Raw genomic sequence first — 14994 nt, 5'->3', positions numbered from 1 at the left:
ATGAATGACAGAAATCAAATATTTATGCCGGAGCCAGAGCACCTAAGGCGGGTCACATGACCGCAGGGGGCTCTGCAGAGACGACTTCCGACTGCCTGCATGCCCCTCCGGAGGGAAGTCAAAATCGGCAGCATGGGGGAGACACGGCGGAGAGAGGATGGTGTTTGTTGTAGAAATTTAGAGGCGAGGAAGGAATGCTGTTGGGAATGGTCGTGTTTGTTCCTGCGCGCCTGCCGTGTTGATTTTGTTGTTTTGTTTGTACATAGAAATATGTTTTCATTTACAGCACTGAGCCAGCCGTGAATACATTCTAGTTTTAATAAGGGATGCCAATATTATCGGCACATTATCGGTATTTACAGATTGTGGCTTGGCTTTTTTGCTTATATTTTCCGCTGATAAAACAACGCTTATGCCTAAATGCTCGATGATTCCCTAAAAAGCTTGACGTAATGCTCCAACATTAACTCGGCACAACTGTGCCTGCGCAAAGTTATCAGCAATATACAAATAAAGACTAACAAGTCAAAGCCGACGCTAACAGAGTGTAACATAAACACCAGTGCAAAACTAACTCACATATTCATTGACGCACACATGATAAAAAGAGTCGGCGATCACTGATGTCTCCGTAGTAGGTGCAGTAAACAAGTCCGGGCATGTCTCCCTCACTGCTGTGTTTAGGGGGGATGCTGCATTCAGGTGCGCTCAGAAACGTGAGTGATCAGCCCACTCTTCCGTCAAGCGTGAAGTATGTGCAAGATGTCTGCTTTATGTCAGTTTTTGGCCACTACAGTAAGAGTAGGCATGATATCAATTCCACTACAGGTTAGACTTGATGTTCTCTGCAGTTAGATGGAAAAAAAATCTGCCGAATATATCGGTATCGAAATCGGCAAAAAGGGTTGGAAAATATCGGCATATCAGATATCGGCAAAAAATCCAATATCGTGCATCCCTAGTTTTAATTTTATGTAGTGAGGAAATATTTTCACATTTTATAGATTAACTCCATTAAAGAGGTTAATTGATGGTATTTATTCAAACGTACATACAGATTATTTGAAATGTCACCCAGCAGCTCTGTCTCCTGTTTGTGTAACTACATAACACTGTTTTCCTAATGGAGGCCTCCCCCGCTGTCTCTATCAGTGTTTCGGCTTGCTGGGAATCAACGGGGCTGGAAAAACCACCACGTTTAAGATGCTGACAGGAGACATCCCAGTCTCCAGTGGAGAGGCCTTCCTAAATGGATACAGGTGAGGCGCTAACTCCCACTAGTGCACCAGGTAACTTGTCATAATTAGCCACCCAACATGGCTGCTCAGATGGGGATCAAGCTGAGGTGTTGTTTTTTTATAGCTCGCACTCAGCTTCTCTTGTTCTGCAGCTTTCTATCCCTCCGTCTCTCTAACTCTGAGGCTTTGTTTTTTTCTTGGCTAGGTAGTTTCGATATCTCTTATACATTCTGCCTTCTCTGCCTTTTCAACTTTGCTTCTCTCATGTCTCCTCTCTGCGATATTCTCAGAAATTTGAGAGACTGTGCTGCTCTCGCTGTCTTCCTGCCTCTTTCACATATTTCATTCCTTTTCACATCCTCAACCCTGTACCTTGCTCTGTTTTTTGTCTCTGCCTCACAGTTTCAGTCATAGGAAATCTTTGTACATGCCAAAAAAATACATTGACACCAGCAATAAGAGACTCAGGCACCTGAGCGAGGAAACGCTTGTTCCTTTCTTTATTTTTAGGAACAAACAACGAGGTGGCACATCCGAGCCTGGTCGAGTGTAAGATGCGGTTGGTTTTGCGCCACAACGGGTGCTATATGTGTTCATTTATACATCTGGTAATTGACTTTGTGTTCGACAAAGAACAAGAGCTGAGTAGAGCGAGGCCTAACACGGCAGCGTAAATGTTGATTAATGCAAGTAGAAGAGATCAAAGAGAAATCCCAGAGACCTTTAGGGGAAACAATAAACTGAAAAGAGAGAAAAACAGATGTGAAAACACCCACTCTTCTGTTTTCTGCTCATTATGTTTGTGTGCATTGGCAAGAGAAATAATCAGCAGAAGAGAAGAAGCAGCACCTCTTTAATGGAAGTTCTCTCCTGACGATTTAATCTCTTCCATGTGATTGTGTGCTTACAACACTCTTACATGGAATAGCTAACAAAAGCTAGCCTGCTAACTACCAGTTTTGGTTCATCAGTCAGCTCTTGTTGTTGAAAACCGTTAACGAACTGAGAGTATCAGTTGACAACCTCTGTTGTAATTGTGTTGGAGTATGACAATACAATTACCATTTATCACCATAGGTGCCGCTAAAGAGAACGAAACTGAGATCTTCGATTTTACCACTTAAATATTAGTTTATTTCCACTACTCTCATCCCTGTACACTCAATATGAAGCCACAGCTGGCTAGTGATGAGCTCAGCATAGCTTAACTACAACAAGCCGAGTCAACGATAAAAGAATCCCCCCACCAGCACCTGTAATGCTCACTTGTTAACATAATAGCACATAACCCTTCAAAGAGCCACTTCTCTTTTCATACTGTAGATTTTGGACAACCTGAACATATGTATAATCTAAAATATGTCAGTTACGACAGAATGCCAGCCTTTCCGGTTGTAGGATACTCCTCTGGTGCTATAACTGGAATGTGGGTTCCATCTATTGCACCAACACACCGTGGTACTCTCCAACGATTATTGAAGAAAGTGGCCATCTCCACCAATTTCTCTGCATCAGGAATTTTACAGGAAGCAGCACTCTGATGACTGTGTTGCAAAACTCCTGGACACAGTTGAACAGAGTACTTAGGCCTACGCCAAAAATATGGCTGAAGTACTCACTGCCGGTGGCCAGCTTCCGAATGGCGACTGCAACCTGTTTTTAAATTGGGACACACACACGGTAATTGGTGTTTCTTCTCCCCATGCCACTCCTGACTCGATCACACATGTAATCGAAAGACTCCCGGGAGACGGGAATTCTGAATGAATTGTTGTGCGTTGAAATCCGGAACAATTGTGTCCCACCAGTGGCGAGTGGATGTGCCCAGACAACAGGCGACCTCCGCCTCGCCATCAGCATCAAGACTATCTATAAAGAAAGAAAACATAGAAAAAAATAATTGATTTGTTTAATAGACACCAGTTTAGTCGATGCTAAATAACAAGCTAAATTGAGCTAGTGGGCTAGCAGAGGCTAACAACATCTTACGTTCATCATTACCTTTCATCTCATATGAAGTCAGTGGCACAAATGTGTTGGATAAGTTGTTATTGTGAGGGAAAGTTTGCACTAGTGCTGCTGGGAGAAGCGGTCCTGTTTCCTCCAGCTTCACATATTTGTGCTACGCTAACCCTCTAACTCTTGACAAGTATACATATCAGCATATTTCCCTAAATGTCAACCTGTTCTGTTAAGCAGACCTTTCTGTGATGCAGTGCATCCAAAAGCACACTTGTTGCCACCTGACATTTCAGAATTTCAGAAGAGCTTATGACACACCTGTTCTGCTAAAAGCATAAACGCCAAAAGTGTTTTTTTCCCTTCCCAATAGAGACCACCGAGCCCTGACCAACGCGAACCTGGTTCTAGTTCTGGGTTAGAGCTGGTTCAACTTGTGAACCAACTCAACCCTCAAAATAAGAACGCTGAATGTAGAAAAACAGACACTCTCGTTTGGTTTGTCTTTTCGGTCCCTCGCCCCTCGCCCCTGATGTAAGCAGTTTGTGGTTTTAGACCAGCAAAGAGTTGGTGCCTCTCTGGAAACTGTTTTCCTGGCCAAGAGCCGGTTCTTTCGTCGTCAACACAAAAAACTGGTTCTCAAGTGAGCACCGGCTCCAAACCGGCCCTGAAACTGCCTCGGTCAAAATGGGGTAAAACAGCCTCTGCCCCTTTAAGAGACCCCGCCCCTACAAGACCACTTTCTTCTGATTGGCCAGCTCTCCAAAGCCTGCTACTCCAACATACTTTCACCTACAGACTTGAAACTTCACCCACGTTGACTATGGACATCCAACATTGTAACATTATATATATGTCTTAACATGTGGAACAGCATGATACCCCCTCTTTAATGTTGCACAAAGGTAACATTGTGATTGGCTTAAGGAAAAGAAGACGTTAACTTGAGATTTTAAATGTGACACAAACAGAGTTATTTTGTTCTGGGTGAAAAAGAGATGCCTAACTTTAAAGCTACCAGCCAATCACAGCTCAGTCGGGCAGGATTAGGAGTTATCTAATGGGAAAATTAAACTCCATGTAGAATGTTAGCAATTTTGATGACACAAATACAATATTGTAGGATATTTAAGGCTTCTGTACGGCTGGAAGAACAGCCTTTAGTTTGAGAGCAGTGAACATGTTCAATTTGAATATATTTTGTTAAATGTTGGATTCTTGGTTTGACATGCAGTGTCAGTACAAACAAAGTAAAAAGGTGGACAACATGAACCAGCTAATGGCTGTATGACCAGCTGTTATCAAAGCTAATACAAAGCATGAGATGAATAAAACTTTGAGTTCACTGTTCATCGAGATCCAGCCGCCTCTAGACACATCAAATCCCACTTAGCTTCCCCCATCGCTCCTGGAAAATAACATTTCATGGGGAAAATGGGTTCAATATTATCTTAAAAGAAAACAAAGCAGCTATGAAAAGAGGAATGAAACGCTACTCTAATAGTTGTTGCCTGCAGGTGGTGAAAGAATTAATATTGGTGGACTATGTAAGGGCATGTCTGCAACCAGAGCTGCTGCTGCCATTCTACAGGACGCATCTCGTCATCTGGAACTATTTGCCAGGCTGATTTTCTGTTTGCTTTTTAGCTTTTCTTTTTAAGATGGAGATTTTTGAGGACACTTTAGTCCAGAATTTCAATGAACCACTCTGCTGCTCCATATTAGCTTGGCTGCGTTTCAAGTAGAGACACAGCCCTCTGATTTTCTCTTGCTAATCGAGGTTTGTCAATACTTGATGAATCTTTCCAAGTTAATCAATGTTGATTTTAGCACTCTTTGAAGTGCTTCGGCAACGTACATGAAGTGTATGGTGCTCGGCCTTTCAGCTGTTCTCAACTAATCTTTTATGTAATCTTTAGATCTACAATCTGAAACATGAAAAACATCCATTGTTAAATCTCTAACATCGTCTCTCTCCCAGCATACGAACAGAGATGAGGGACGTGAACCAGAACATGGGCTACTGTCCGCAGTTTGATGCCATCGACGACCTGCTGACTGGGCGGGAGCATCTGGAGTTTTACGCCAGGTTACGAGGGGTACCGGAGAAAGAGATCACCATGGTAATCATTACACCCTTTTATATTTCTTGTCCTTGTACAATTAGAAACTGCTTTCTTTAATGTAGACTCCCCATGTTGATCAGTTGGCAGAGGTGTAAAGAGTACTGAAATATTCTACTCAAGTAGAAGTACTTGTGTAAAAAATGACTCAAGTAAAAGTCAAAATTAGCTCGCTTAGGAAGTACTCAAAATAAAAGTTCCCACTTTCCCATTGCTCCGTTTTTTATAATAAACAAATGTTGTCAACGTTACTTTATTGTATCTATTACTCATTCACTCTGTGTATGAAACTTGGCGCCGACAATTTTGGAACGAGCGCTGCTTGAACGGAGACGGGCGGAATTTGTAGCTGAGATGACAAGGAGTCACAGAAGTTACCGACGGAGCATAGCATCGCACCGGAAAGGCGTGTTGACACAGGTTTTGTGTTCCCATCATTGCCCGGGTCTGAATGCCAATTGTAACCTTTCCCATTCAGCAAAAAAGCTGTGTGTTAGCAAGTTTTTTGACCAGTGGGAAAGCGACTTTACTGTTTTTGTAAATGGAGTCTGGTGGCTTTGCAGAGAGCGACTAACGGCTGTTTCTGGTTTAACAAAAAACTTCCTTCAGTCTGTGTCAAAGGTGGGTTTCCTCCGAACTATCTTCTGACCCAATTATGGTTCACTCACGTTATGCGTCGGGCCTGGGTAGTTGCAGCCCACCTCTCCTTCTTTACTTTGGACTCAGTGAAAATCAAACGGCACCTCTGTCTTGTCGCGATGCATGACACTTTGGTGTCTGATTGGCCTGTTTTTGATGCGATGCATTTGATTGGTGTCTGGTCTAAATAAGTTTTTCTTTCTAGCTTGCAATATCTGTATCGATTTACAAATGTCGCAAATTACTTCATTTGAAACATACTTCAGTACACCAAAAAGCTACTAAATTACAGTCACGTGAGTACTTGTAATTCGTTACGTCCACCTCTGTTATTCACCGTGTTTTGACATTGAGAACATCAAAAACAAGAAGAACAAGCCTCATATTCTCTACTTCAGGAATAGTTTATTTCCCTTCCAGAATATTTCCCATTCTATTTTCCCCATCAATCCACTTTTCAGCTAGAATGCATGTAGGGCAAGCTGGAGTACACGTCCAAGTGATAGATAACCTCAACAGGCTGAGCCATACATAATAAAAAAAGGCCGGTGGTAGAAAAAGCAGCAGCTGTGGGTTATGGCTCTACATTATTCACCATGCCCAGTGGTGTGGCCGGCCCTGTGCGGCCTCCCCTGCACTCCTCTCGCACCTCCCTGTTCTCCAGCAGTGAGATCAAAAGAGGAAGGGGGCTGGCAGGGACCATAGGCCCTCAGACCCGGCGCCAGGGCTTTGATGTCTTCGCTCCAGTGTGTAGGGACTCAGTTCTGCGCTGCTCGCATAACTTAATTTCACTGTGGCTCATTGTGATCCAAATAGAGCCTTGTCTACTTGTATTTGGATAAACATAGAAGTCTATTGTGACATCTAAACATGTCGTTTGAGACCTTCTGCAGTTTAGTGATGTTCCTGATCGCTGCTGTTTGACTAGATGTTGTTTAAACAGCAAGGAGAATGGTAGAGTGCCGCAGCAGCCTGTGATTAAGGTCTGACAGTGATGCCAGCTGTCATGTCTTGTCCTTGAAAACCACAGAGCATAAATACATTAGAGATCCGAGCAGAAAAATATCATCCATCATGGAGAGTCTGATGGCGGGGTGCATGTCAACACTTGGTCACTTTGATTTCTCTCTTCAAAAAGGTTGCCGAATGGGGGATCCAGAAATTGGGCCTGGTCAAATATTCCAACAAGTCAGCGGGAACGTACAGCGGCGGGAACAAACGCAAACTCTCCACGGCGATCGCCCTCATCGGCTGTCCTCCGGTGATTTTCCTGGTGAGATACATCTTTACTGCTCTGTTGTACATGCTGGAAATGTGATCCGCTGCTGTTTTATTAAGACTTAAGAGTGTAATACTTTAGATCAATATTGATGCTGTGCAGATGTTTGGATTACAGCAGATCAGTTCTTTTTTTTCTCCCTTACAAGCGCGCAGAGCCTCGGCCGTAGTGAGGAGATGATAGCGAATAGGAATTTGGTGTAATGTATGCTTTAAAAGTGAGGCGTGAATCCTTCCTGAATTTCCCCCAAGGATTATTACTTGTGGATGAGAGGGGTGTGTTTTTCAGGGGTCACTCGCTGGTCGGGTTTTAATTAATTTTTTATGGAGGAAGAACCCGTTCCTTTAGAAGAACACACAAAACTGTGTTTGCACGTATTAAAAAAACGTATTCATCAGGACTTAAAAGTGAGCACAAACGCGTTTTCCCGCTGATGGAAGATTAATGGAGACATGACTCAGAATACGCCGCGTCACATGCTTTCAGTTAAGCAGCTTTAATGTGCATTAGAAGAAGTCCCTTTTTTCTATGAGGGACAAACTCTAATGGCCTTAAATTGCACTTTGCGGCTCCCTGGTGGGGCTCAGGAAGGTGTGCATGTTATCCAATGTCCCGCCCATCACATCAGCTCATCTTATAAGGAATAAATATTGTATGTTATAGATATATTTAAATGCCAGTTCATAAACGTGCTGTAATAAATGCATTACTTTGCATGAGCTAGACCCCCAGAATTTGGCCGTCGTGCCACATTGGAGGGACCATGTCTCATAGTGATTTTTATAACGGTCCCTAGTGTTGAAAATGTATGATAGCATTGCAGCAATGGTAGCTTTCTCTGTGCTGTCACTCCTTTTTTCATCCCTCCATCATGAAACACTTGTCATTTTTCACATAGAGTCAGTATAAAAGATCAATAAAAATCATTGCAAAGCTTAGATTATCATCCATCATGACGCTGATAGACAACACAATTTGACCTTTGACCTCTAACGCTGCACTAGACGAGAGCAGCCACACGTCACTTCCCGTTCGGCAGAATGACCACACCCCCTTTTGGGTGAAAAGAAGCGCTCTTACAGTGCTGGCGGTAGATTCACTTGCAGCACCATGCCTTTAAGCTTCTGCATCGAATTTTGTTTCTCAAACAGTGAACCTTTTTTGCTTCCACAAAGGGCAAAGGAGGGTAAAAGAAGTGAGCTCTGTAGCTTCAGGCTGCCTGAAAGTGGAATACTGTGGGACCCGGTGTTGTGTTTCCTACTGGTTTTCGAAACAACTGGTATGTCTAAACCAGCGATCGTTGTGTTTACAGCTGCAGGAGCTGCAGTCTGCCTCTGTCACCAGATTCTTCACACATTGGCAACCAAAATGCTGGCGATTTTAATGTCTCATCTCAATTATTTGGATCTAAAACTACTGGTTACACTCAGCTTATGTCGGGAAATACTCTGTAATATTATCATTTTTATCATATATTATCGTTAACAGGGTTTTGAATTTGATGCGAGAGGCGACTGGAAGCCAGTGGGTTGATTGAAGACCAGTCGCACCGCTGCGTTCCGGATCATCTGCAGAGGTTTGAATGTGCGTGCAGGAAGGCCTGCCAGGAGGGAGTTGTAGTCGACAATGCGTGATATTACAAGAGCCTATACCAGCAGTTGTGTTGCATGCTCATACACTGTATAAATAATGGACATAGCCACCGTGATGTCACCCATTGGTTTCTCGACTGTGAAAATGAAGCTGAAATAAATCAAAAATTTGCCATTGGTTTGTTGTCAATAAAGATGAAATATGGCTGCTGCCACCGAATTTCTGTTGCTTACAAAGCCATTTACAGCTGCCCCGATAACCAATAATCCAATGCAAAACTCTGAACATTATATCAGAAACAAACAGATCAATATGAAGGTAAGGTAAGGGCATTTGCAGAGGCATGCAGAGTTTGCCTTGTTACAGCGTTAGAGGTCAAATCCTGTTGTCCTCAGCGTCATGAAAATGTGACTGGTAGATAGATTATAATCTAAGCTTTACAATGATATATGACTTCATGATATTCTGTGTAGGTTACCCTCTTTTATACCGGCTCTATGTGAAAAAATTGTAATGATGGAGGGATGAAAAAAGGAAAGCCATTGCTGCAATGCTATCATACATTTTCCAACACAAGGGACATAGACCTTTATAAAAATCACTATGAGACATGCTCCCTCCAAATTGGCTCAACCAACCCCCTGGCTCATGGACTAGTCAGATTATCCTGCTAATAACAATTTAATAAGCGATCAGTCAGGTGATGAGTAATCCATAATAAATTACATCTGTTTACGTCTGTTGACGGGGTCCAGCGCTCAGCTTCCAGCCACACTCCTCCAAACCCCCTTTATTTACTCGCCCGAGCCATGGCCAGCCTTCTCTTTGAGGCACTGGGATAATGTGTTGTCAGTGCCTGTGTCAGTTTCAGTATTGTGCGCGAGCCCCGGGAGTCCAGGCAGCCTTGAGGCGGTGCCACGTAGGGTCTGCGCGGGGACACATTGGGCACGGTGATGGAAATAGCCCTTGGGATTTGTAGGGCTGTGCGAGCGAGGGAGAACCGGGCCTGGAACCAAACCAGCCAATGGACCGAGTACTGTCACTCTCTAATCGTGCATGGACAGACTCGCCCCAAGGAAAAAGAAACAGCAAGTCACTGGGACTGTTTGTGTGTGTGTGTTTGGCCGTTTTAGAGAATGCTTCAGTCTGTGTCTCCATGATGTGAAAATGGGTAAACTCAGACTTTACCTGTGTCTGTGTGTGTTCTAACTGTCTCCTAAGCTTGCCTTACATGCCTATCTCACTGTTGTTTATGTGTGTTGCATACTGTACACACGTGTCTATTTTGTCAGTCTATTTTAGCTGTATTTCTGTAGAAGTAACAGCCTGGCAGATTGTAAACTTTTATAAATAAGTCTCTGAGTTTTTACCAGGAGCCAAATTATCTGCTTAGGTTTCCTCCAACACTTTTAGTTAGAGTTAGGAGGGATGAGATGAGCATCCTCTAGGCTTGTATTTAGGTTAGGGTTCCTTCAGTGTTCATTGTTCAAGAGCCAAATTATCTGCCGAGGTTTTCTTCTCTCCTTAACAAACTCACCTGGTGATTAAAAAATGTTCAATTCAGCACTTTCATGTGGAGAGTCCTTGTCTCTCTGCAGTCTTGAGCGAGCTAAGTTGGCTATGAGCCAAGCTGCAAGTTGTCTAAAATCCTTTTACTTGTTAAATGATAGATTCAAAAATGAAGGTGATGTGACTGAAGGCATTAAAAAAAGTGCAGACTGGAAATTTCTTAATGTCTGTCTGGAATTCTGATCATTGCTTCTTAAAGGTAAAACATGAGACTCCTGTGGGCTGAGTCGTTTTATGTGGAATTTAACTGAAAAAATGAACAGCATTAATAGCATTAGCTCCTCGTAATAACATGATAGGACTGAGGTTGAAAATCAGCAAACTGGCCCTTTAACATTGATATAGAGTTGCCTCTCTTGCACCTCATCAAATGCAAATCCCGTATTTACTTTCCTATTTCTCCCTGGCCTCCGCCAGATGACACGTTTACATAGTCTGACAAGTTTTTCCAGGGCCCATTGGAGAAGCAGATAGCGTCCTCCAAAGGCACAGAGCCAAATTACATTTTTTTCCGACCATAATGGCATTAGCTTCCCGTAGTAGCGTGATAGGACTGAGGTTGAAAATCAGCGAACTGGCCCTTTAATTCTTCTCTGCCTTGCTAAGGAGGAACATAATGGTAACTGTTACATGTATTGCAGGATGAGCCAACCACTGGGATGGACCCCAAAGCCCGGCGCTTCCTGTGGGACTGCATCCTGAGCATCATCAAAGAGGGACGCTCTGTCGTCCTCACATCACACAGGTGAAACACTCACTCCTTATCTGTTCATCCTCTCTGACAGATCCACACACTAAGATGAAGTCAAAATATTTTGACTCCTCTGCAGAGAAAGCACATCAGCCAAATTGTCCATGAAATGAACATGAGCCGTAAATATTGTAATTGTAATTGATTGGAGTTGCGCTTTATTTGGGAGGTATCGCTTCCTGCGTGGCAGTTAATATTGGCTGCCAGAAAAACACCGGCTGCTATAAAGCTTTCATGAAGCGCGAGGGCATATTGACTGACTGGCGCCTTTTTTCCCTCCATGAAAAGAGGAACTGTCAATATCAGTGCTGGAGTCTTTTCATTATCCAACACTTCCTGGAGCAAAGTTAGCTTTCCCAACTTTTTCTTCTGTAGTGTTGGCGAGATTCTGACATGGTTGAGAGAGGAGAGAAAAAAATTAAAAGCCTCGTTGTGTTTTTTTTTGCGAAACTTAAAACTTGATGGCCCAAATCGATATGGAACATTTAACAATTCACATTCCTTTTCATTTCACCATTCCCCAAATTACCCGGGCTTTTGAATCGTTTGTGCTCCTGGCAGCGCCCGTGAATAATCTCTGCCGCCGTTCATTTGGAATATATTATTCTCATTACATGTGTTCCCTTCATGGAGGAATAAAAGCATTTGTTGTTGTCCCAGGCAAATGTGGCTGAGCCGCATCCAATCGTCCATGGCATGACCAGGTGGTTGTGTTTTGTTAAGTGGCAGATTCACCAGGTTTTACAAAGTCATAATCCTAATTGCGCCATTCCTCAGAAAGGCTTCACAGGTTTCCTCTCAACTACAAATGACTCTTGCTCCAGCCCTGCACCGAAAGAGAAAAAATGAGATAAGAGCTACAGATGGTCCCTTCTTCCCTCTCTAATTACCAAATTTGTCGTACTTTTAATGTGTCAAAGTAGACATTTAGAAATGCTCTGACCCGAACTTTATCTGTGAATGAGAAGAAAAAAGTCTCAGTAAATCTTTGATCAATGTTCCAGCCTTGAAAACGTTGCATTACGAAAAATACCTGATTATACCACATAGACCTATTTAAAGATATAATTGTCTTTTTTCTCCAAAGGAAGGAACTCAAGCATCTGTTTTTTTTCTTCTTCCAATAGCATGGAGGAATGTGAGGCTCTGTGCACACGCATGGCCATCATGGTAAACGGGCGCTTCAAGTGTTTTGGGAGCATCCAGCATCTGAAAAACAGGTAAGGGTCCTTCTTTTTTCCATTGAGTGCGTTAGACCAAGAGTAGAATAAAACACAAAAACACACATCTTTGAAGCTGCTTGAATTGAGATGAAAGAACTCCCTGTCTCCCACTGAGGTGTTCGGTTATTTATACTGTATATATAAATAACATAAGACCTTGTACATCAGTAATAAAAAGAAGATTTAAGTGTAATAAACTTGGAAGAAAAAGTTTTCAAGGAAAAAAGGACAGAACAGATCGTCTCTTATACTTTATTGCCTCGGCTAAGAAGAACTCTTTTTTTAAGCTAGGAAAGCGTAAGCAGTACCAGGACAATATGAAAAAAACTCCATGCCATTATATCTATGTAAGAAACACTTAAAGAGGGGGTATCATGCTGTTTCACATTTTAAGACAGAGATATATAATGTTACAATGTTGGATGTCCAAACTAAACGTGGGTGAAGTTTCAGATCTGTAGGTAAAAGTATGTTGGAGTAATCCCCAGGCTTCTCAGCTCAGTCTGCAGGCTGCTGTGAACGCTCGGTGCAGCCTCGGCAGGCTTCGGAGAGCTGGCCAATCAGAAGAAAGCAGGCTTGTGGGGGCAGGGTTTCTTAAAGGGACAGAGTTGACTGAGCCAAAAAATATGTTTTGTAAATTATGCTAAGCTACTCCACAGTAAGTGAAATATGAAGCTTGAAATTAGCATAATACCCCCCTTAAACAGTCCGTAATACATGTTTTTACTCATATCAAGACTTGTATATCAATATTGATATCACTCTCAAACCTGACCCTCGATTCAGCTATAGTCAGAAGCATGTTAGCTTAGCTTAGCATAAAGACTGAAAAAGGAGGAAACAGCTAGCATGGTATGTTTTAACAATTCGTTTTTTATGGGTGTAACAAATAGGACACAGTGTTTTTAGGCTTAAGCTATGCTAAGCTAACTAGTTGCTAGCTTTAGCTTTGGAACCAATGTTACTTTTAGCACGTCTAAAGTAGTCTGATTTACATACATACATACATATTTACATACATCTAGCAAAGGCATATTAGCTTAGCATAAGTTAAAGATTGAAAAAGGGGAAATCGCTAGCATGGCATGTTTTAACAATTCTTTTTTTTATGGGTGTAACAATTAGGATGTAGTGTATTAAGGCTTAAGCTATGCTAAGCTAACGAGCTGCTAGCTCTAGCTTTGGTACCAATACAGCTTTTAGCACCTCCAAAGTACTGTGATTTAGATTCTTTACCTAGCAAAGGCATATTTGCTTAGCATAAGTTAAAGATTGAAAACAGGGAAATAGCTAGCTAGCTATTTAAACAATTAGTTTCTTTATGGGTGTATCAAATAGGATATACTGTTTTAAGGCATGCTAAGCTAACTAATTGCTAGCTCTGGCTTTGGAACCAATGTTAGTTTTATCACCTCTTAAGTACTCTGATTGAGACACCTTATGTAGCTACAGACAGAGGCCTATTAGCTCAGTAAAGTTTGAAAACGGGGAACTAGCTAGCCTAGCATGTTTTTCCCCTTTGTGTTTTTTTATGGATTCAGGAAGTACATGTACAAACAAGTTCTTTGGAGGTGTTGTGGGTGGATTTTGTTACCCAGGCTAGCTATTTCACTGCTATTCCCCTGCCAAGCTATTTCAGAGGATATGTAACAGTAATGCATTCATTTGTTTTGCTTCCTAAACCCACGTACATTATGGTGCACTAAGCTAACTATGTTTCTTTAGTGCCGACCCATCAACATGGTTATATTGATTTCACATGAAAAGATCCATATATGAGGGGAATGTGGCGACTGTGAGGTCTGTAGGTGTCAGGTTGGTGTCCAAGGTCTTCACCATTTTCTGAACCGCACATTTGTTTCTCTGCAGACCCATAATTCAGTCTCAACCATCCCTGTCTTTATGCTAGCTTTAATAGCCTTTGCACATGTCTCTTAATGCGTTTTGTTTCGTCTCTATCACATATATCCCCCTGCCTAACTCTGAGCACTCAGGCTGTGCTCAGCTTTTCATGTGACATTTCCCTAGGCCAGCTCTCATGCCCCTGAGCCCTGCGTGTAACAGTGAAGCCCATCCATTACCTTAGGTACAGTCTGCTGACATTATTACCACTCCATTGTGTGATCTTGTAAGAGGAAGGACGTTCTGCAGGCACAAGAGAGCTACATACACGACAGGAATATGTGGTGGCAATCGTTGGGTGGGGAGAAAGATCAATACACCTGGGATGAGGGGTGGAGCAGACCATTTTTAAAGTTCTGCTGGGGATTAGGGGACAGCAATGAGAGGGCAACGGTGTCAAGGGTATTTCACATCAAGAGCGTTAATGTCACGTCATTGGCTACTGTCTCATCGTAGATCAGGCTAAAAAAAAAGAGAACGAGGGCGAGCTGAAAGGGCTAAAGTGGGAGAGCGATGTCCCAATCAGTCCCCCCCAGATGCTAGGGTAATTGACAGATCTTCTGTGTCAATTACATCCTGTCTGCAGGGGAACGAGCGGGGTGCTGTAAATAATTTATGAACCTCACAGGAGGTGTAGGATAGGTAAGAGCTGTGGGAGGAGAACAGAGGGTTAACACATGTCCTACTTCACTCAACATGCTATCAGGTAAAAGGGAAT

General features: G+C 42.6%; 1 protein-coding gene across 1 annotated transcript in view; it reads left to right on the top strand.

The window, feature by feature from the left end:
• The window catches only part of LOC138600967 (phospholipid-transporting ATPase ABCA1), a 173481-nt gene that overhangs the window by 140107 nt on the left and 18380 nt on the right, over nucleotides 1-14994 (top strand). The window contains exons 43-47 of the mRNA XM_069672533.1: nucleotides 1153-1259; nucleotides 5179-5320; nucleotides 7098-7232; nucleotides 11042-11145; nucleotides 12279-12371. Coding sequence (XP_069528634.1) covers nucleotides 1153-1259; nucleotides 5179-5320; nucleotides 7098-7232; nucleotides 11042-11145; nucleotides 12279-12371 — 581 coding nt within the window. The remainder of the gene's footprint in view (nucleotides 1-1152; nucleotides 1260-5178; nucleotides 5321-7097; nucleotides 7233-11041; nucleotides 11146-12278; nucleotides 12372-14994) is intronic.

This window comes from Semicossyphus pulcher, unplaced genomic scaffold, assembly GCF_022749685.1.
Source record: "Semicossyphus pulcher isolate SPU_LCO1_2020_fin unplaced genomic scaffold, fSemPul1.0.p SCAF_21, whole genome shotgun sequence".
Lineage (NCBI taxonomy): Eukaryota > Metazoa > Chordata > Actinopteri > Labriformes > Labridae > Semicossyphus > Semicossyphus pulcher.
Note: the sequence above shows the minus strand (reverse complement) of the source record. Positions and strands in the feature narration are given on the sequence as shown.